Source organism: Phoxinus phoxinus (genome assembly GCF_949152265.1).
Source record: "Phoxinus phoxinus genome assembly, chromosome: 15".
Classification (NCBI taxonomy): domain Eukaryota; kingdom Metazoa; phylum Chordata; class Actinopteri; order Cypriniformes; family Leuciscidae; genus Phoxinus; species Phoxinus phoxinus.
In genome coordinates, this window is record NC_136890.1 from 5,571,338 (window position 1) to 5,595,806 (window position 24,469).

Genomic DNA, 24,469 nt, shown 5'->3' on the forward strand with positions numbered 1-24,469 from the left:
ATCCATTGAACTCTTCCTCGGTGTCGCTTCTGAAACACTCCACCAACTAGAGCGCCCTCTCGCGGCTGTAGACGGTAATGTTTTCTCTTGGTTCATCTCAGTCAGTATTAATTAATTTTGATATATAAGTCGCACCTGACTATAAGTCGCAGGACCAGCCAAACTATGAAAAAAACCGTATAGTTTGGAAAATACGGTAATTGGGCAGTTAGTAGGGCTTTATGGAATATCGAGAGAAAAACGCAATATGGCTTAGTCCGATTGTTAAATCACGCATTAGGCTTGGAATCGGGATTTAGGTAAACGTGTGTGCTAGCGTTTTCAGAGTGAATCGTGTCATTTACGCGTGTAGTTCGTGAGTCTCAGAACAGCTTGGTTTACTGTGAATCAAGCCATTCTGAGACGCTGTGAGCTGCACACGTTTAAATGAATATACAGTGTCTTGACACTGCTAGCTCATTTATTTATTTGTCGGCAACCTGTCAAAATAGATGATTGATGATATAACAGTTGAAAATTAAGATATTAAGACGTACATGTTAGTATTGTAATTTTACAGTGAATAAATTAATTGTATTACTCGATTTCACAGTAAAATAGCATTATTTATTACAATATATTTCTTATTTTGTTTAATGTATTTAATAATCACAAATTCATAATAATAATTATTTTCTAGTCATATTAAATTGCTCGAAAACAAATTGATAGTTTTTTTTTTTTACTTTGAGGTTCACATACGGTTCACTTTATGGCTTGAGTTGATTCTTATAAAGAGTAAACCCAAGTATGAACACCCAACATTTTCGTAAACTGTCAAGCCCTAAAAGTATTTCTCACTTAGGAATAAAGTCTTGCATAATGTAATATTCATCTATCCATCCACTCATTCATTCATCCATTCACAAACACCAACCCACCCACCCGTCCATCTACTCATCCACCTATCTACCCATCCATCCACCCATCCATCCATCCACTCATCCATCCATCCATCCATCCATTCACAAACACCAACCCATCCATCCACTCATCCATCCATTAATTCACAAACTCCATCCATCATCCATCCATTCACAAACACCAACCCATCCATCCACTCATCCACCCATCCATCCATTAATTCACAAACTCCACCCATCCATTCATCCATCCACTCATCCACCCACCCATCCACCCATCCATCCATCCACTCATCCACCCATCCACCCATCCATCCATCCATCCATTCACAAACACCAACCCATCCACTCACTCCTCCACCCATCCATCCATCCATTCACAAACACCAACCCATCCACTCACTCCTCCACCCATCCATCCATCCATTGACAAACACCAACCCATCCACCCATTCATCCACCCATCCAACCCATCCATCCATTCACAAACACCAACCCATCCACCCATCCACCCACCCATCCATCCATTCATCCATCCACTCATCCACCCATCCATCCACCCACCCATCCATCCACTCATCCATCCATCTATCCATTCACAAACACCAACCCATCCATCCACTCATCCATCTACTCATCCACCCATCCAGCCACCCACCCATCCATCCATCCACTCATCCATCCATCTATCCATTCACAAACACCAACCCATCCATCCACTCATCCACCCATCCATCAATTCACAAACACCATCCATCCATCCATTCACTCATCCACCCACCCATCCATTCATCCACTCATCCACCCACCCATCCATCCACCCATCCACTCATCCACCCACCCATCCACTCATCCATCCACCCATCCATCCATTCACAAACACCAACCCATCCATCCATTCACAAACACCAACCCATCCACCCATCCATCCACTCATCCAACCCATCCATCCATTCACAAACACCAACCCACCCATCCATCCATCTATCTATCTATCCATATATCCATCCATCCATCTATATCCATCCATCCATCCATTCACAAACACCAACCCACCCACCCATCCATCCACTCATCCATCCATCCGTCCATCCATCCATTCACAAACACCAACCCACCCACCCATCCATCCACTCATCCATCCATCCGTCCATCCATCCATTCACAAACACCAACCCACCCATCCATCCATCCATCCATCCATCCATCCATCCATCCATCCATCCATCCATCCATCCATTCACAAACACCAACCCACCCACCCATCCATCCACTCATCCATCCATCCGTCCATCCATTCACAAACATCAACCCATCCATCCATCCATCCATCCACCCATCATTGTACATTAATTATTTTAAAATAGTTTTCAAGTCATCTAGGGTAACGTCCTGTATGTTTTTCATATCACAGAAAAACTGAATATCACATAACTGATTAAAGTTTATTGTTCCTTCCCTATATTGTGTAGGGGTGCGTTTCCCGAAAGCACCATAAGCCAAACATCGCATATTTTGACATTACCAACACAGTTAAACGATTTGTACAATAGCACGTCATTAACAACAGTCCTATAGAACTAGTGTTTCAAACTGTTTTCAGGAAACAGTCGTGACTTACTAGTTAGTTTTCTACGATGATGCATCGTACTATGGCGGATAAGCAGTGAGTTACGTCATTGTGCGGGAAACGCACCCCAGCCTAGTTAGATGCTAATGTTGTTGTGCCGTCAATACCGTGAAGATTTTTGAGTGACTCATTCTGTGGCTCGATTTCCATCAATGTTCTGAGTGACCAATGGAGGAAGCGTTGCGACGTGAATGTTACAATGTGTCTGCATAGTACGTCAAACTTTTATTTCAAACAATCAAGAAAGTTTTCCATGACAAGCCCTTATAGCTCATTATTTCGACAAAATGAAATGTGAAGAGGAGAGTGAAAGCTTTTCAGTCTTCACAGATTGACACACAGAGGCTCAGGACAGCCGGCATTAGGATTCTCTCCTCATTCTGCTCTTATCTTCTCTGTCCTGCTGCCTTCACTGTGTACATTTGTTTTACATTAAACATTCTTTTCGCTTTCCTCTATTATATACATAAATCTAATGTCATAACGTGTGCTGAAGGGAACAGATTTGATGCTTATAATATTTGGAAATGTGTTCGGAAAATTTTATACTTTACTCTTTTACACAGGAAATGTAAAAATGTTTTAAATAATTGACAGCTAACCTGCCGTATGTAATGTATGTGTGCTTGTTTATGTCCGAAGGAGCTTTTGCGGTTTCCCAAACTTCACGATTCAATAGTGGAGGTGGTTACCAGCTTACTCAGGAAACGGCTGCCCATTACCAATGAGATGGTAGGAGCATAAGCCTGTGGCTGCACATACACTCACTTATACTATCCTCGAGGACTTGTATTACAGTAACCCAATCAAGATTAAGGCATGTACTTGGACATGATGAAACGCTTTTATGAAACAGCAGAAACATCCAAATGATAATAGACCAAAATGTATAAATGTAAAAAAAAAATAACTTCAATAATACAGTACCAAATGTGTTTCATGCAGTCAGTATATTGGTTTTCGTTAGTATTGAATATATGTAAGCAATAATGTACTCAAGGCCATGCTGTATTTTGAATACAGACATGACTAAAGAATGTTGTTAGGCAAACGTTAAGTAAACATAAGTTTTACTAAATTAAAATAAATCATTACAATTATTTTAATTAAAATATTTAAAGGTGCTATGTGTAGTTTTTGTACTAAAATGAGTCCATTTTATATTGCCTGTGTGTGAATGGGTTGTAATCTCACAATAAAATGATCCAATTGGCGGGTTTTGCTATTACCTCTGAAAGCAAGTATTCCTATTTCTATGTGAAGGCCCCGGGTCGGATTTGCCGCGAAATCCAGTGACGTGTTGGACCCAATAAAACCAACATTTGTGACATAATAGTAATTTTTGGTTACTAACAGTTTTGGTGGAGTCGAGGTTTAATTCTGCAGTGAGTCAGTCAGCTGTGGTTTTGTGATTTTTGGGTACAATCCGGGTTAGTACCTGGACATCGCTTTCAGAAGCTTCCTCTTGCGTTGACAGTTACTCCTGTTGGATGTGGTTCGTCCTACATGGTGGTATGCCGACATTACCCTGCATACCACAGCTCTCGATACACCACAAACACTTGCTGTCCTGGTCACAGATGAGCCAGCAACAATATGCCCTCTTTTGAATTCTGATATGTCTCCCATTATGTCGTGTGGATTGCAATATTTGATGTACAGCTGTGCTATTGCTCTGCCAATCATCCTTCACACTCTGCTCTTACTGAAGGAATGTAAAATAAGTGAAGATTGGCCAGGCTGCGCATATATAGGCGTGAAACCTCCAACACTATTGGCCAGTGTTTCGGTCTCATTGTCCAACCACCGTAGATCATAAATCAAAAATCACATTCAGAGCACAGTTTTGGCTAGTTCTGAAAAATGTCTCATCATGTTAACTCATGAAATGTGTTTACTTCTTCTCAGGTTCATAATCTTGTTGCAATCGAGTTGGCCTATATAAACACCAAACATCCTGATTTCACAGACGCTGCCCAAGTGTCTGCATCTGTCAACAGCCAGCAGGTACTAAAACTCTCTCTGTCTCTCTCTCTCTCTCTCTCTCTCTTCAAATCCACACAGGATTAGTCTTTGTTTTATCGTCTCTTCCGCAGGCGGAGGCAGGGGATGGAGGGATGCGATGGAAGAATGAGAAGATGCCGTCGGAGGAGAGAGGCCCCGTGCCTGGGTTTGGAAGCCCCACCAAAGCCGTCAACCTGTTGGACACGGTATGGCTTTGCTATCTCAAAAGTACAGAAGCCAACTTTGCACATTTGAAGAAAAGCAGGAAAGAACAACAACTTTTGGATGTTTTTCTGTAGGCCGTGCCAATATCCCGCAAACTGAGCACTCGGGAGCAGAGGGACTGCGAGGTCATCCAACGGCTCATCAACTGCTACTTCCTGATCGTGCGCAAGAGCATCCAGGACAGGTCAGCACCTGTGTGTGTGTGTATGTGTGGGAGACAAACTACTGAGTGACCACGAGCATCTGATCTGTTTTTGTTTTGTTTTCTGCAGCGTGCCAAAGACGGTGATGCATTTCCTGGTGAATTTCGTGAAAGAGAATTTGCAGAGCGAGCTGGTCGGTCAGCTCTACAAGCAGCGTCTTCTACAGGAACTGCTCATCGAGTCTCAGGAAACTGCTCAGCAGCGCACAGAGGTTGCACAGATGCTGGAGGTACGTGTCGTGCGCTCGCGGAGTACATATACGCCTCATAAAGCAGGTGTGAAGAGATCATAAAAACATCTGAAAAATACATACTAGGTTTTATAGCAGGAACCACATTTTGCAAATGGGCCGAGACGATCAGAAGAGATTTTGTTTTTGAGCAGTCACAAGCATACATGCAAAGGAGTTTTGTTTTCTGTTAATACTGGTAATTCTCAGATGATGAATATTATGACACGAGTGAAGCACAAAGCTTTGTTCACAAAATAAATAAAAGGTAAGCAATTAAATGTTACATCGCAGCCATGGAAACGTTTGGATTCATGACGAATGAGAGAGTTGTGCGCGAGCCCATAAATTTAAGCTTTGTCGCCTTTGAATTCTGGTTTGAAATCCGATCTGGTCACCTGATTATCAGCGAATTTAACAATATTCCATTAGTTGTTCCATATAGAAAGCTTGAATTGTCTACTTTTAAACGAAACAATTCAAAACGAAAAGCCTACTCTCTTGCTTATGTATTCCGTATGACGTTTGCAATTCTCTCTATAGGCGAGTTCACTGCGAAGATGACAAGTCAGCATCGTCAACGTCATATTTGCAGCCCGACACTGACACAGAAAATACTAGTTTATCAATAAACAATTAAAATGTCTCCTTGCTATATTTGACACATTCATAATCATTACTTTTGCCAGGTCTTTGTGACCGCTTTCTCTGGCAGCGCAATATCAAACAGCCTAAATGCCTTGCCCTTGTGGAAGATAAAACTCGCTCTTCATACCTTTTACAACAAGTAGAAAACATGAAGATATCAGAAAAGAGATCGATGGTCTCTTTCCTGCTCGTCTCCCTCGTCCCTCTAGTGGTAGGCTATATATCACGCGATATATTAAACGAAAGTTGTTGTTTTTTAAATAAATGTAACTTTATTATATTTTTTAGTTACCAAAATGTACTGATATTTATTTCAATGCTTTACAGGCTTTAGTGTGTTTCTTTGACGGAATAGCTCTTTGACGGAATTGCTCAAACACTTTTTTGCTCAAATAAAAACTTTTTTTTTTTTTTTTTTTTTTTTTTAAACAACCACCGCGCCACCGCCGGTTGTTTGTCCAGTACCACCGCGGTGGTAAAAAACTGCCACCGTCACAGCGCTAGCTAAATGTAGTAATAACATGGTAACATTCACTTTTTAATGAGTTATTATTCAGATGTAATATGGTTATAGTATATAATAAACAGTTATATAATATAAGTTATAACAGTATATATATATATATATACAGTACAGTTAGTATTCTGACAGTCTGCTGTACTTTAGTCGGTAGTACTTTCACAAAAGTTAATTTGTCTTTAAATTCATCCCATCTAAAGCACTGTCACTACAGTCATGCACATTCAGACGGTCTTGGGCAGTTTGAGATGATAGTCAAGTTAATAGTAGTCCGACTTTAAAAACGAGAGACCTCTTCCAATCAAATGCACTTGATAGCTGGTGTGTAAAAGCCTAGAAGCTTGGCTTTACAGTGAATATAGGGAATATGACCATCAGTGCCTTTACATTTGCTAACATATTAGAAGTGCTCTATCCTTTATGTATCTTTTGGCCAAAATCTCTTGTTGTAAAAGATGAAGTGTTACACAGGCTATTTAAGACGCTTACTGACTACAACTTGATGACAAATACTAGACTAATGGCGATTCTCGCCGACCAATCAGCAGTCTGTTGTGTTTTCACGTCACATTTTAGTATCGCCTCAGCTCGCTCAGAACCTCGCTGAAGGTAATACGAAAAAAAGTATCTAGAAGCAGGTACCGGTACAACTTTTACACTGTGGAAAACCAAACAAAGGCGAGCCGAGCCGAGGCGTGCTGGTACTGTGTAGTGGAAAAGCGCCATAAGACACTATTCTCTGCTTCTCAAATACATGAAACTTTAGCCTTTATAGACATTTGTCTTGAGCAAAGAAAACAACTTATTCAAACAAACAGTTTTTTATTTATCCTTGCATTGCAAACAAGCAGAGACGGTCTAAAATGCGTGTGGCACTTCATTCTCAATAAAGGCGGGGCGGAGTTATGAGGGTTTATCGACAGTTCGAGGATCCAGTGGTTTAGTCACAAGCTCTTTTTAAAACATTTCATTGGTTGAATATTTGCAAAAGCCATAGACAGACGTAAAGGGTGACCAATAGTAATGATTTATGAAAAAAAAGACAAAATATGGAGATACGAGGTTTCAGCCCAACATTGACGAGATGTTTTGTTTTATGCAGTGTCCTGTGTGTTACCAATGCTGCTCTTTCTGACTCTTTCTCTTTCAGGCCCTCAAGAAAGCCAGTAACATTATCTCAGAGATCCGGGAGACTCATCTTTGGTAGCCAAACGTTCTTTTGAACATTCTGTCCAGGAAAGTGTTTACATGTTTGTGTGTAAGGTATGTGTGAGTGAATGACAGGTCCAATATCTGAAGAAATGCAATGCCTCTGCCAGCATGAACATTCAACAAAATCTGTACAGTTTTCCAAATGCTCTTTATTTCTACTGTATATGCACTGATTCCATAACTGTGTGTGTGTGTGTGTGTGTGTGTGTGTGTGTGTGTGTGTGTGTGTGTGTGTGTGTGTGTGTGTGTGTGTGTGTGTGTGTGTGTGTGTGTGTGTGTGTGTGTGTGTGTGTGTGTGTGTGTGTGTGTTTATGTTTACTCGGTAGCTCAGATATAGTAAACATATCAAGTCCATGTCATTTTCTTCAACATAATTTCTTAAAGGTTTTACGAGATTGTGACAATTTCTCTTTTTTTAAATACTTTAAGAATTGAGTAATGTCTCAAATGGTACTAAGAACATCGTAACACCAAACCGAGCTCTCATAAACTCCCATGACTGATAACAGGAATAGTTCACCAATGAAAAAAGTTGAAAATTAACATTTTCAACAGTGAAAATTCTAAAATGTTTCATCATTTACTCGCCATGTCATTCAAAACATGTCTACTGTATCTGCTGTAGAACATTGGAGATGTTTTGAAGAATGTCCACGCTGCTTTTTACATTCAGTGAAAACATTTTGTACATTCAAGCTCCAAAAGGGACTAAAAGCATCATAAAGGCACCATAAATCATCATAAAACTAGTCCATTCGAGTTTTGTGTGAGGAACAGACTGCAATGTAAGCCGTTATTCACTGAATGTGGAATGAGATGACTGAGTAATTAATAACATATTTTTTTTGAGTCAACCACTCCATTAATATGCTGTAAATATGATGTTATTTAAGTGGTGTCCAGCTTTACAGTAAATCCAGTGCCCCTTTATGAGATTCGGTCGAATTCATGCATGTTTGTACGGTTGTACACTACTGTACATAAGAACTTAAGTTATGTCATTTGTAGGGCTCTGCAACTATTAATCGCGTTTAATCGCATCCAAAATAAAAGTGTGTGTTTAGATAATATATGTGTGTACTGTGTATAATTATTTTTTAAATACAAACACATGCATGTATATATTTAAAGGGGTCATGACATGAGAAACCAAATTTGCCTTGATCTTTTGGTATATAAGAGGTCTTTGTACCATTTAAACGTCCTGCAAGTTTCATAGCTTAAGACTTCCTCCCCATTATAAACGAATCATTTATTTAATCAAGCTCTAAATACAGCTCGTTCTGGATCCATGGTAAGAAGTGACGTCACGGTACGAAGTGACGTACCAGCGTTTGCATAATGACCGCCTCCAGCAGAAGACAGTTACGCTTTAAGCGCAAGGCAACTACGCTCATTTCGTATCGTTGTCGCGCCCGCGCGCCTCACAAGTGTTCAGTCGCCGGACAGCGAGTGGGTCTGTGTACAGGGAAATGACGATGCCGCAGATGTGCTGTTCCTGGCTGTGGACAAACAACATCTTTGAATATGCTGCGAAAGATCCAGTCGTCAGGGAAAAATGGATGCACTTTATTTTTTGCGGACGTCTCAGTCACGGCAGTGTAAGTTTAAGCGTTTGTTCTATACATTTGAAGGATGACTGTTTTGAGGAAAAAATCCCAATATGATGCTTGGCTTTGCCAGAAAACTGTTGCTCAAAGATAAGTCCGTGCCGACTATTCTGGGCTCAACAACGACGACGCAAACTTACTTTTTACCATGGCTGATATAAACAGATTTGTATAAGAGAATCTTGAAAATATGTCGCCTTTCTAGTAGGCCTACATGTGATTAGTTAAATAATGTTAAACTGTTAGCAAATTAAGCTATAGGATAATTATGCAACAATAATCCGTTTTCAAGTGTCTCGGGTAAATTTTTTTTTATTAATTCAAAATAGTTTCACTTTCCATGTGGACACGAGCTGATCCAGTCTTCGTTGTTGTGGTGATGGTTCATTTTCCTCTGATTCCGGCTCAAACATAATAAGGTTTTATCATTGCAAGAGCCATCGCTTCGCATGCATCACCCGCTAGTAATAAACAGTTGCGCCGAATCCGCAAATGTTCTGGCTGGGGGCGTTAATAATTGATGCACAGGCACTGACGTTAGCCAATCATAGCAGTGGGCGTTAACACTGAACTCTTAAAGGGGAAACACCCCCCAAACAGACTGTTTGAATCAGAGGATGAGAAACTGGGTGGGAAAAGGTCATAAATCACTACATTTTAAAGTTTTTTGTAAAAAAAAACTATAGTAATACTATAATTGCACCTAAGGGAACATAATAAAAAAATAAATAAAAACATGTCATGACCCCTTTAAGATTTTTTTATATATATATAAAATATAAATACAGTATATACATGCAAATATTTCTTACATTTGTGTATACAAAATAATTACACACATATATTATGTAAACACAAACTTTTATTTTGGATGCGATTAATCGCGATTAATAGTTGCACAGCCCTAGTCATTTTACAGCCACCATGGGCTAAAAACAAACCGGAGATCTAATATTTGATCACGTGAGTGAGATAGATGAAAGAAACTCAATCATCTTTCATGTTACATTTAGAATAGTGAATGATGTAACCCGAGAATGATGTCTAGACATGGTGCAAATAAACGGGTAGTGCAGTGTGATGGGCCGTAGAACAAAGAGCCATTGTGTTTAGTTGTGCTCTGAAACACTTCAAACCACGCTTGGATGTGCCGAAGACTTGACTGCCATGTAATATTTATGCTTGTATGAATATTTATTGTGAGTACGGCTGTGTCAAAGAAGGTCAAATGAGAAGGAACAAAGCAATGAACACATTCCGACTGAATGGCTGCTTGAGGCATTGAACACCAAGAACGAAAATAGTGTTTAGTGTCAAATACAAAAAGTGCAAAATTAAAACACAACACAAATGTTGCCAGTGGGACTGTGAAGTAATAGTTGTATTGCCAATATTAATGTATGTTTGTTCATTTTTCATTGATTTCTTGCGTTGGGACGCAGTGTGAACATAGCGCTCCTCTACCAACCAATCAACCGTAAAAAAATAGACGTTCCAGAAAGAGCGAGAGAAGTTATGGAGGTAAAGGGGAATTATTGGAAATTATATAAACATATTTACATGCATTGTCAAATACTTGATAATGTAATAAGCATGCATTTCTTGTTGACCTCAAACTTTATACCGCTAAATTGTGTCCTGCCTCATATTTGTAGAGTATTCCACTGGATATGTGTGACGCTGTGAGTATGTACTGTAGAGATGTAATACATGCAAGAGATTTGAGCAAATTCCTTAGGCTGCTTGAGCGTAGTTAGATCCGTAAAAAACTGATTTGAACGAGTCCCGTTGCAATCTCAGCACTGATTACATGATGCGGTGTGTTTGCTGAAGCACTGAGTCTGAGCCTAATGAATCTTATGGAACCTGTCAATAACATATTCAGGTCAAGAAAGCATCAGGAAAGCCTATCTTTAAGAACATTGCCATTTTGCACTGTAATGTTATTTTCTTCACAATTAAGCACATTTTGACAAATTCACATCACATTAATGTAAGAAAACATGGTAACTGTGATAATAAGAAACATATTTTATAACTTGCTTTATGGCTAGCAAGATATAAAATCTTTTTATAATTCCCATAATAAATAAAAATAAATCTCTTTCCTATTACTGTAATGCAGGAAAGAAAGTCGAATTCTCATTACCACAATGTCAGGAATTATTATTATTATTATTTCTGTAATGCAGGAAAATAAATCTCATTATCATAAAGCAAGGAAAAAAATCTTACTCTCAATACTGTAATAAAAGAAAGAAAATGCATTCTCATTACAATAATGTAAGAAAAAAAAGATCATTCTTGTTAGTATAATGCAAAAAAAGAGAGGAAAGTCTCATTACTGTAATGCACGAAAAATCACATTCTCATATGCACAAAAATGTCATTACAATTATGTTGGATTTTTTTACTTTTGAGATTATTATAGTTATTTTCAATAGTTTCATTAAAGCTGCAGTCCGTAACTTTTTTGGGTTAAAAATTATTCAAAATTAAATTGAGCGAGTACGGTAAGCTTTTAGAGATGTTTTTAATTCCAGTGGTATGGTGGATTTACTACACGATCTCATGAAAGTGCGTATCTATATCACGATTGTTATTTCTCGTACTATTTATACGCAAAAGATGTTTTTTGCGTGCATATGCTACGCACTGAAAACCCTTGGGTAGGATTAGGGGTGGGGAGTGCGTGTGTATTACACCCCATAAAATGCGTCTCAAATGCACGCGAAACACGCAAAAATTATTTTTGCCGTATAAATGGCACGAGAAATAACATTCGTCGTATAGATACGCACTTTCATGAGATCGGGCTGGGATTTCCACTGGAAATTTGTGTCATTACGTCACATCTGTACACATAGAGAAGGTGTCTCGTCTAGAAGGCTATGTTGCGTGTGAGGATTGGAGATTTATAGATTCACCCGCAGGCCACAGTACTCTATATATAGTTAAACTTTTCAATTTAATGGCAGATCCAGAAAGGTTCAAACGACAATCATCAGTGACGACTGGAGATTCACCCGCTGTAAAATGCAAAAGACTTTGAAGTGGCTACAGAAAAAAGAGACTGCAACCGGCCCATGCGATTGGTTCATCCGTGCTGTGCCGTGCCGAGACACAACCAACGTAAAGTTGATAATTACGCGAATAACTGCAATTGCAAAATTTTAATGATACATTTTTAGTATAATTTTTATTTTATTAGTTTATTACTGTAAAAAAAATGTACTACCGTATAACAAACGGCTTAAAAAAAAACATAAATTGAACCCAGTACAACAAATCCTACACTAATGTCTAAAATATAATTTCACATTACATATAATGAGAATGTGGTAGGGAAATGTGCTTAATTGTTTTGAAAATAATGTAGTCCAAAAAAAGAAATAGGCTTGATTTTCTTTATGCAAAATATAATTAGTAATTTCTGTCTTGACTTGGTGGTGAAATGTGATTGGACAGGCTATATGAAACCCTGTCAATCTCCCTCTAGTCCAGAGTGGCGTCTCCACTACCTGTGTGTTTATCATTCTTTCATAGATGTCAAGTGTGCTTAAAGAAAAGTGTATTTTAATCATATAAAACTCATTCAGCCTTCCCGTTGAGCATGTGTCCACATCCATATGCGTGTGTGTGTGTGTGTGTGAAAGAGCGTAATCGTACGTGTGGGAGTTCGCCGTGAATCATTTCTTGACAAATGCCTTTAAGAGCCTGCCTGCCATTTTATTTTTGTGATTCATGTTGATGTACTGTTCACTGTTCAGAACAACATTAAAATCAAATGAAAACCTCTCCTCTTTTCCCTTATTGAAAGCAGCAATAGAACAGATTTTTCAACAGTGTGCAGATCGCACATTATTCTAGTTATAGTCACACCGGATAAATGCTTTTTCTTTGCACTTATCTGTGCTGAAATGAAAAAAAGTAGCAAGTAATTTCCTTCTACAAAGTCACACATTTTATCAGCTTGCTCTGATTTTCTTTTTCAGCCGAATGCCTACAGGCACTAAAACGAAATGCAAAGGGAAATGCGTCATGTGTAGTCAAATCTTGACTTGTTCTTATAATGTGAAGCAGGAAAACAAACTCTCTTTTAAACATCTTTATGCTCCCGCATGTGAGACACCCTGAGAAGCTTTTACTTGTATACTGAAAACCCTAATAAGTTAATTTAACTCAATTGATTTGAGTAAACTCGTTCCCTCAATTTAATTGAGTAATGTGGTCTCCCAGAACGTGCATATTTAAGTTTACTTAACTTGGTGCTTATGTAGACTTGACTTAAATTGTTTAGTTCACCAAACTTGACGATTATTTAATGTACTTAAACAGTAAAGTTCACTTAACTTAGTGTTAATTTCAAGTGTACTTGTATATTTAAGTGAACTCAACATGAAAATCTAACTGAAATTAGAATTGAATTCTAAATTTTAAAGTTATTATTTTTGACTGTATATTTAAAATCAGTTTTATTCTGAAATATATAACATTACAGAAGTAAAATGTATAAGTATAAGATTGATCAACATTAGAATCTGTAATAAGAACAACAAAACTTCAATAATATATATCTACTTGGTTTAATTAGGTCAGACGAACTTAATTTTTAATGTATTTTTAAACATAGAGCGCTGGGGTTTCCGGAAACCCAAGCATAAAGACACTGAAGTTTGCATTAGCAGAGCTGGGATGACATAAACTGAACATGCAAATGAGCTGATATTCATCCACCACTCGAGTATTAAAATGAGGTTAACCTGGAGAAGTTTTCATATAAAGCTCATCTACTGGTGTCAATCCATGTAAATGTAATGCACCGGAAAGACAGCCGCAATTAATCACATCTGAATTACACACGATCACTTTCCAGAGGCTGATATGGAGTAATAGGGGGGAAAAGGCATGAAGTAATTGCGACATAAGGCAAATATGTGGGAAAGCTGTCATGAATTATGATAAGATGACTGACGGAGGCTGGTGTCTTTTCTCACAATGTACTTGTGTGACTGATCTGGGCCAGCCGTTGATGTTCAATCCTGCTGGCATTGCTTATTTATGTTGTAAAAATCCAAAGTTTGGTTTATTTTGATGTGGCAAACTTGAGTTACAGTCTTCAGTTTAAGTTTGTGCTCCGTTAAAAAGTACCGTGTCATTATTGGGATACCGTGGCGAATATAAAATTTTCTTTAAAGCGCACTTTTGTGGAAAACAAGATTTGGCTCATTCAGAAATCATATGACATCTGTTAGAGATCCACTGAGGCGAGTTGAAATGAGAACCCAGGTGTATAGCTTTATTCAACTAAATCCAGAATGTGACAAAAATTTTTTTACTAAACTTGACGATAAACATAACGTAACCCAACCTGATCTCACTGGTAATTCGTACAAATTTTATGAGGTGGCTAATTCGTACAAATTCATACGACCTCACTCGTACGAATTTGTACGATTTTTGGTAAATCGTACATATTTTACGAGTTGCCAAATTCGTATGAATTCGTATGAATGACCTACCCCTGACCCCGCCACTAAACCTACCCTACCCAAATTCGTACGAATTGGTCGTGAGATAGCGTTGCGCAACCATGAACATGAACTAAACTTGACCGTAAACCTGAAACTTCTGTCAATTACTCACCCTCATGTGGTTCCAAACCCATAAGACGCATGTTTGAGATTGATATTTTGTAAATAATTATTTTGGACTTACTATATTTTGGACTTACTGTAACTTGGTTGAGGATTAGTTGCTTGTAATTATGTATAATTTACTGTTAATACTATAGTAAGTGTGTAACAAGGACACTAAGATAAAGTGTTACCTTAAGAAAATACCTTCATTTTTTATTTTCAAGAAAGATGTTGACGTATATTTGATTTGTTTAAATTACCTTTAATTGTAAGACATATGGTGTAATAATGCTTATAATATGCTTTCATGCATATAAGAATTCCATGTACTTTAAAGGAACACTTGTTGCACATTTTCCAACTCCCCTAGAGTTAAACAGTTCAGTTTGACCGTTTTCAAATCCATCCAGCCGATCTCCGGGTCTGGCGGTAGCACTTTTAGCATAGCTTAGCATAGATCATTGAATCTGAATAGACCGTTAGCATCTCTCTCTCATAAAAATGACCAAAGAGTTTCGATATTTTTCCTAAATTCTGTACTGCCGTACCAGTAACCGCAATGATATTACAAACTTAGCACCGGTCACGTTGGAAGTTACCGAGCTGGGGACTATTTTCAGGCGCTGCGTAATATCGTTGCGCTGCTGGTACGGCAACACAGTTCTTTGATTATTACGCGGGAATGAGAGTATAGTTCCTAGTCATATATCGGCCTAGAAAATAGCAACTTTACATTTTCTGTCGGTCTTAATACACAATGTAACTATAAGAGTCAAGTTTGAAATAGGAAAATTATCTCTCTTTGCAACTCTTTGTAAGTAAGTAAGTAAGTAAAATGTATTTGTATAGCACATTTCACAGATAAAAATCACAAAGTGCTTCACAACAAAAGGAAGAATTCACAATTCTTATAAATACATTACAGCACATAATCAAAATAAACAGACGTACACATTAGACCAGCCTAACCACCCTACAGTCTAGTTAAAAGCCTCTTTAAAAAGAAGAGTTTTCAACTGGGTTTTAAAATTTTCCATACAATCCAAGCAGTGTATGGAAGGAGGCAAAGCGTTCCACAACCTAGGTGCCACAACTTGAAATGAACGGTCCCCTCTAGTTTTAAAATGTGCAAGGGCCCGGGGCAACTAAAACTCTCTGGCCTGTTGATCTCAGACTACGTGAGGACGTACGCAGCTGTATCGGGTCAGAGATGTATGGTGGTGCCTGTCCTTGTAGGGCTCTAAAAGTTAGAACCAAAATTTTGAAGTGCATTCTAAATTTCACTGGTAGCCAATGAAGTGAAGCTAAAACAGGAGTAATATGTGCCCTTTTACTCGTGTGGGTTAAAAGCCTAGCAGCAGAATTCTGGACAGTCTGGAGACGACAAAGATCCTTCTTATTAAGGCCAATATAAAGAAGATCGGCTGAATGGATTCAAAAACGGTAAAACTCAACTGTTTAACTCTAGGCGAGTTGGAAAATTAGCATATTTCCAAAAAAAGTGGAGTGTTCCTTTAACAGTCTTAGAATATTTTGTTTACTGTAGTTATTACACACTATCACTCTCCAGAGGCTGTTATGGAGTAATAAAATGTTTGTTTGTTTTTTGCTATATATGCATGTTAAGACTAGCAATCAATCAATAAAAATGTTCAATAAGCCATTTTGGAACACTAAAAAATTCTAACCTCCACCCACCTCAACATTTTCTAGTGACTGGTCACATCTAAATTTTTAAATTAGCCCAAGTGAAATTCTGCAAATTGATAAAATAAAATTAAAGAATTAAAAAATTTAGATGTGACCAGTCACTAGAAAATTTTGAGTTGGGGAGGTTAGATTTTTTTTACAGTGACTCAGAACATGGAAGCAGGTTGTTGCAACTTCCGTTTCATGCCAACTTTATATTGTTAAATTGTTTAATTCTACAGTCTAGAGACAGTGGAAAATAGACATGTGGAACTAAATTCCAAATGTTTTGGTGCAAAAAACAACTATTATAAGTGGACCTATGGGGGAAAATAAAGTGCAGGTCCATTAAAAACAACCTAATACTTGCATTATCCCTTGGTAAACATAATGTGATTCTAATTTATATTGCAGTTCATTATTTGCTTCTCTCATTTGCCTTTCTGTAGCTTAACAACACAGCCAAGGTCGTGCGTTCAATTCCCAGGGAACACACAGACTCATGAAACGCACTGTAAACTGTTCTCCATACAAGCGTCTGGAAAATTAGCATAATAAATGGGATAATCCTGGTATTGCACCACAGATACGAACAAAATCACCTCAAAATACAAATGACTTTCAGGATGAAAGTAGTCAGTTAGTCCACGGCTAATGAATGCAGTGATATGTTGATGTGCCTCAGGACACTGACACCGAGTTCCTTCTCATAAAAGAGACTGCAGTCGCACGGACTTCATCTTCCTGCAAGGCAAAGAAAGGTAAGAGCCCAGCGCTGGTTATACTGGAGAACGGCCTTCTGATACGCCAGCGTAAAAGGTCATCTTCTCCTCAATGTGTGCCGAAGTATTTAGCATGCTAAAATTAGATTAGAAATCGAGGGGAAACCAGACCTCGTTCTGTGCTGTATGAGATCTTTCCCTGAGGAACTGTGCAAACATCCAAACACAAACCGCTGCGTCAGCACTCATGTCAAGGCCGTGGGCATACTGGCTATTTTTTGCCCATCATCAGAAAACTGGTGACTTATTGCATTCTCAACACAAAAACAGGAATGCGTGCTTGAAGCAATATAACGTTCATGCAACATCTATGGTGCTGGCAATTATTTGGATTTGGCTCTTGGTTAAAACATGAAAAATACTTAGTTCTGTTAAAAAACGAGTGAATTCTTAAAATTATGATACGTAAATGGTGATATAGTCAAAATTGTACTTTGAGGTGGGACTATTTTTGTGGTGGAGGACCTTCTGGTCTGTGGGATTTTTCACAGTTTGTATGTGTGTGCTTGTGTTTGTTCCAGAGAGACTGTAAGTCTGTGTATTAGTTGTGGGAGTTTTTCAGTGACTCTTTCCAACACACTAGAATCAGAAACGCTCTTGTGTATTTATACACCTGGTTCTGTTCACTTCTTTGTCGGTTCACGCTGTGATATAAGTGTGGATAGAGTGTTAATTCCCCTGTGTGATTATTAAAGGTATTTCTAGACTACTCTTCTGCAGTACATGACATTTATATGTAAATTCATAATTACTTTTATTGTATTTGAAATATGGTTTGAAATAAATTAGAAATATTGCTGAATGTATTGACAAGCATTTATGAATGATCATCTAAAACATACTCCAATAGATAGATAGACAGACAGATAGATAGATAGATAGATGGATGGATGGACGGACAGGGATGGATAGATAGAAGATAGGTAGGTAGACATATAGATAGACAAACAGACAGACAGGCAGATGGATGGATGGATGGATGGATGGACGGACAGATAGATGGATGGAAGGACGGATGGATGGATGGATGGATGGATGGATGGATGGATGGATGGATGGATGGATAGAAGATAGGTAGACAGATAGATAGATGGATGGATGGATGGACAGGCAGGGATGGATAGATAGAAGATAGGTAGACAGACAGATAGATAGACAGACAGATAGATAGACAGATAGATAGATAGATAGACAGATAGATAGATAGATAGATAGATAGATAGATAGATAGATAGATAGATAGATAGATAGATAGATAGATATAACAAAGACACAGAAAGAGATAGATAGAACAGACACAGAAAGATAGATAGATGGATGGATGGATGGATGGATGAAAGAAAGAAAGAAAGAAAGAAAGAAAGAAAGAAAGAAAGAAAGAAAGAAAGAAAGAAAGAAAGAAAGAAAGAAAGAAAGAAAGAAAGAAAGAGAATATTTGAGGCAGTCACTTGTTCCCTGTTTGTCACAGTAAATCCTGACAGTTTATGAGCTGGTTTCTGATTGAATGGGAATATGAGACCAGCAGTTGTTCAGCTTCAGGCACTTCTGGGATTCGGGAGATGCCCATTATGACGACTGACATCAGTAACATGCCAGTAAATGCCAATCCCATATTTGCCTAGTTTATTTACAGAAATGAAATGTGTTTGATGCTGCAGAATGAAACGATGAAGATGTACAGTAACTGACCTGATAAACCCGTCATGCAACAACAAACCTTGTTACTGATCTCTAAACCTCTCCCTCATGTGCATTATATACGGTATAAATACTGATCGGGAATCAGCTAATGTAAGTGCCTATACAGTTTATAATCTCTCATTAACTGATGCTATTTCTATTAAACAGGATGGATTTTTTTTAGAGTGACACAAAGCATTTAAACCCACAACATCAGAATTCATCATTATTATGGCTGTGCTGTTAGTTTCCCACCAAAATGATGTCATATGGTGTCATTATAAAACAAATGTTGTTAGTGATTCATTATTTTGTACTATTTTACAAAGGACAGTACAGGAAGTGATGTTGAAGATACCTTTAAATTGATTTGTAAAACATGTTGATTCACGAAAATAAACATTAGCAATATTTCCTAATGAATCCTAATTTCCTAATGTCCAATAATGAACCTTAATTTTCAAGATAAATAGTGAGAATAAAAGTGTAGCCTACTTAAAGAGAGTACACATTCATCACAATGTTTCTTACCACACATTTAAAAGGGGCACTTTGTAATAATGTCAAATGAAAAGTTTTACTTTCAAGTGCATTTTAAATCATGGTTTTAATAATCACTTATTTAATGTGTTGACTAACGTAGTGTGCAAATTTTAACTCTAGTGTGTTATTCGATATTACATTTAAATGTAATATATTTATATTAAATTGTAATCTTGCCATTACAAATGTGTAATTACAAATATATTTAAATACATGACACAAGTATAGAAATGATTTTAAAGTATATTTTAGTTTAATACATAAATGCTTGTCAGTACATTCTGCAGTACCATATTTAAAAGACAATAGAATTATGATGATATTACATATAAAGATACTTTAAAACGGGTTTAAAAGGCACTCTTATGTTCCATTTAATATACATTTAACCTAATACATTTGTATTTATTATTTTTATATATTAGCCTATTTCTGAGTCGTATATAGACCTTCTGTAGCTCCGCCCCTTTTCAGCTCTGCGCTCCTGGTGTTCTGTCTTCCGGTTTTTATTTCCACAGCATGAAGGAAAGATCTTACGAGTGAACCGCTCGTTTTAAAATCTCCCCAGTCTACGGATATTTGTTATTGTAACGATTTAAGTCCATTGATGAAGAAGAATGCATATATTAAATATATAGGTTGAACTGTCACTCAAATATATACATATCATCATCCCTCTATTAGAAATTGTCTTATAATTAATGTTAAATAAACATGAAGTAAAAACTGAGGAACTTACTTTTTAGACAATATTGCCAATTACTGCAAACATACAGACTGACGGTCTTTCTGGAACAGTGAACGCTGCTTATCAAATCAGATTAGAGAGCCGTAACCGTTGTAATGCGGAATACAGCTTTTTCAAGGAAGGACTTCATAATGACAAACCAGTGTGTTTGTACGTGAGTAAGAATATTGCACAAGATAGATCTGCTGTCGGGTGTTTTTTATTATCCTCCTTATGATCTTTTGTATACAAAGATCTTGTCTTTATTTGCAAAAGTAGAAATAAGTGTATAGTACTGTATGTTTTTTGTACATTGATTTTATGTCACAATCTTTGTTGATGCTTTTGTTTTTGCTATTCACTATACTGGTGTTTTCAAGGAAAGCATCACTATTACTATTGCTCATACTTATAGTAAAGGAATTGAGCAAACCCCTCGACAAATAACTCGTCTTGCACATGAATGATGCCTCAGATTGCTTGTGGAGACGAGGTGCTATTTTTTCTCGAAATTATTATTGCTTGGTGGACAATAAAACAGCTGAGAAAACCTTGTTGAAAAGTTCATTTTTGTATACTTGTATATAAAAGACTTCTTACTATGGAAATAATATACATATAAGTGCAAACTGGATGTATTGTTTTCCAAACTTAATTGCATGTTAACTAGAATTAAATGAAAATATATTATAGGTAAAATTTAGATAAAATATAATTAGCTGAAGTGCTTTTAAAAGTGCTTTTTTGACCCACTTAAGTAGGATTTAAGGACATATTTATTTTAATCACTCCTATTATCTTTGAAATATGGCTAAAATGCACTGCCGAATGTACTGATAGTAAACTATTAACCTGTGTATTCTCTTTGTGTTCATTAAATAAGATTGTATCTGATATTCTGTGTCAGGATTCTGTTAACTACCATGGCAAGCATGACAGAAGAAATGACCCAAATGGATTATTAGGACTGCTTTTCACAAAACCGCCAGTAGGATTATGTGGAGGAGTACCTGGAACTCTCTCACGAGACGCGCTGGTGTGAAGAAACTTTGAAACGGCATTTCTGGAGCGGGATGGACGATATCCTCGGCCTGATGCTGCTATTTGGGGAGGATCACTGTCCGTTTATTGAGTTCATCGACTCCGCCTTGTGGGTGTGCGAATCCTCCTTGAGAACAACGACTCCATTAACTCCGACTCCCCAGGACTATCAACACCTCCAGCAGCCATCTCACCCTGTAGCCCAAGACCGGTTGCCCACTGAAGCTAAGCGGGGCTGAGCCTGGTTAGTACTTGGATGGGAGACATTCTGGGAAAACCAGGTTGCTGCTGGAAGAGGTGTTAGTGAGGCCAGCAGGGGGCGCTCATCCTGTTGTCTGTGTGGGTCCTAATGCCCCAGTGTAGTGACGGGGACACTATACTGCCAAAAGAGCGCTGTCCTTTGGATGAGACGTTAAACCGAGGTCCTGACTCTCTGTGGTCACAAAAAATCCCGGCATCCTGGCCAAATTTGCCCAGTTGGCCTCTGTCCATCATGGCCTCCTAATCATCCTCATATATATACTAATTGGCTTCATCACTCTGTCTCCTCTCCACCAGTAAGCTGGTGTGTGGTGGGCGTTCTGGCGCAATATGGCTGCCGTCTAATCATCCAGGTGGATGCTGCACATTGGTGGTGGTTGAGGAGATTCCCCCCTTCTATGTAAAGCGCTTTGAGTGCCGAGAAAACAGAAAACAGCGCTACAGAATCAGAACCTGAGCCAGTGCTTGCCGCGGACCACGAGCTTGAGCCCTGTCCATGCCCAGAGTTAGAGCAGATCGCCACTACCGACCAGAGGCTGGATCCGATCACCAGATCCAGCAAGGAGTCATGTCCGGTGAGACAGTTCTCTGATCCCAGACCGCAACATAGTGTCGACCCAGATCCGGGCCTCAACTGGTACATGTGGATTAAACGCATGCCAGATGTGGGCCGGATCTGGGACGGCACTATGTTGCTGTCTTGCTGTCTGGGATGAGCAAGTTGAGGAGCGCTGCCTCATCAATTTCGCCACGGAGCTCGTCCCTTTCCAGGCCACTACACTCTACATCAGGGGTCACCAAACTCGGTCCTGGAGGGCCGCTGTCCTGCAGAGTTTAGCTCCAACCAGGTCCAACACACCTTCCTGAAAGCTTCTAGTATGCCTAGTGAGACCTTGGTTAGCTGGTTCAGGTGTGTTTAATTAGGGGTTGGAGCTAGACTCTGCAGGACAGCGGCCCTCTAGGACCGAGTTTGGTGACCCTTGCTCTACATCATAGATGACTTGATCACACCCAATATCCTGCCCACCCCGTTGTCACCTCATCTCTGATGATTCCATCTAATTCTCCAGACTTACCTGCCCCGCTGGGGTCTCATAGCTCCCCGGATCTGACTTTTCCGCTGATTCCCGCTGCTCTTTGGCTCCACCTCCGGCTCCAACTCGACCTGTCAGCCCTTCGAATCCGCCTTGGCTCTGCGCTCCGTCAGCTCTGCCGTGGTCCCTTATCACTAAGGCTCCACCGGGCTCCCTCGTCCCTCCGGCTCCACCTTGGCCTCTCGTCACCCTTGTTTAACTGCGAACTCCAGGGCTTCTAGCTGCGCCACAACCCTCCACCCCTCCAACTTCACCGGGATCCTCCTTCCCTCCGGTTACATGTAGGTCCTCGTTCCCTCTAGTGTCGCCCTGTCCTGCCAGGCTCCTCGCCTTCACCATGGTCACTCGAGCTGACGACGTCACCTCGGCCCTACAGGCAAGTGATGCCGCCCTGGGTCGTCGTCCTCGCAGATTCTCTTGGGTCTCCACCTTGTGACCCATCATGACTCCGCCTTGGCTCCTGCCTCCGTCAGTTCTGCCTTGGTATTTCCTTCTGCTGGCACCTCCTGTCTTCTGTCCTTCTCCAGTCTGGACTTGTGCATACAAAAATATGAAGAAGCTAATTCGAAATTTTTATAAATATTATAGTAGTATACAGGTGAAACTCGAAAAATTTGAATATTGTGCAAAAGTTCATTTATTTCAGTAATTCAACTTAAAAGGTGAAACTAATATATTATAGAGATTCATTACATGCAAAGTGAGATATTTCAAGTCTTTATTTGTTTTCATTTTGTTACAGCTTATGAAAACCCCAAATACAAAATTAGAATATTGTAAAAAGGTTTTCATAAGCTGTAAGCCATAATCATCAAAATGATAACAAATAAAGGCTTGAAATATCTCACTTTGCATGTAATGAGTCTATATAATATATTAGTTTCATCTTTTAAGTTGAATTACTGAAATAAATGTCTAATTTTTCAATTTTTTTGAATTTCACCTGTATACAATACTAAAATAACACTACACCTAGCAGCGACATAATTTTCACTAATAAACATCTTTTGTCGTTCTTTTCATGCCAATCCTAATTCATATTTTAGAGTATTAGGATTCTGGTTTTATTCAAGTAAAAAATATATATTATTCAATATTGCTGAATCAACCTGAATACATTAAATTATATCAACAAATTATTAATAATTGTATGGGTTAGATCAATAAAAAATAGCTCTATAAGGAAACAATTTCAGGTTTTACAGTGCTATAGTATCATTAATACTACAGTATGTGACTGGAATACATTGTATGTATTCTTTGTATAAATGTTTAAATATGTACAAGCTCAAGGTGGATGGCTTCCCCAGCAGGTTTCTTCCTCATCTATTTCAACATCTTAGGCAGTTCTGCACTACTGCCTTTGGCTTTGCTCACTGGGGGTTTATACAGTAAGTGTAAAATACTTGTATTTCCATTGGAGATTCTGGATAGGAGTGTTTCAGGGCTTCAACATTTTGTGTCAATAAGAACAACAGGAAATCCTTTTAGCATTGTTATTATTAGTGGCTGTTATTGGCTATTCACTCTCATTGGCTGAACCTATCCGAGGCCACATCCTTTATTAAAGGGATAGTTCACCCAAAAGTGAGAGTCTTTGGCTGTAACTATTGTTAATTATTTTTTTTATTTTTTTTATGTTTAACTTGATTTTATTTGTGTACTTGATTTTATTTTCTTGTCGGATGTTCTTTTTGCATAAATTTCGAAATAAATAAATAAATTGACTCACCCTCTTATCGTTCCAAACGTGTGGTTTTCTTTGTTTTGTGGAACATTAAAGAAGCTGTTTTGAAGAATGTCTCAGTGCTTTACTTTGTGTGTTTTTTT

At 38.4% G+C, this 24,469-nt stretch overlaps 1 protein-coding gene across 7 annotated transcripts in view; it reads left to right on the forward strand.

Annotated features, from left to right (window-relative positions):
* LOC307012134 (dynamin-1-like protein) overlaps positions 1-9,898 on the forward strand; it is a 40,433-nt gene extending 30,535 nt beyond the window's left edge. For 3 of the 7 annotated variants that reach the window (XM_079638436.1, XM_079638432.1, XM_079638435.1), the window contains exons 13-18: positions 3,175-3,264; positions 4,441-4,539; positions 4,629-4,742; positions 4,836-4,945; positions 5,034-5,193; positions 7,512-7,973. In XM_079638436.1, the coding sequence (XP_079494562.1) occupies positions 3,175-3,264; positions 4,441-4,539; positions 4,629-4,742; positions 4,836-4,945; positions 5,034-5,193; positions 7,512-7,568 (630 nt within the window). In that variant the 3' untranslated portion in view covers positions 7,569-7,973. Of the gene's footprint in view, positions 1-3,174; positions 3,265-4,440; positions 4,540-4,628; positions 4,743-4,835; positions 4,946-5,033; positions 5,194-7,511 lie in introns of all 7 variants that reach the window. The other 4 variants (XM_079638434.1, XM_079638433.1, XM_079638431.1 and 1 more) reach the window with 3 other exon arrangements.
* Positions 9,899-24,469: the final 14,571 nt, after the last annotated feature.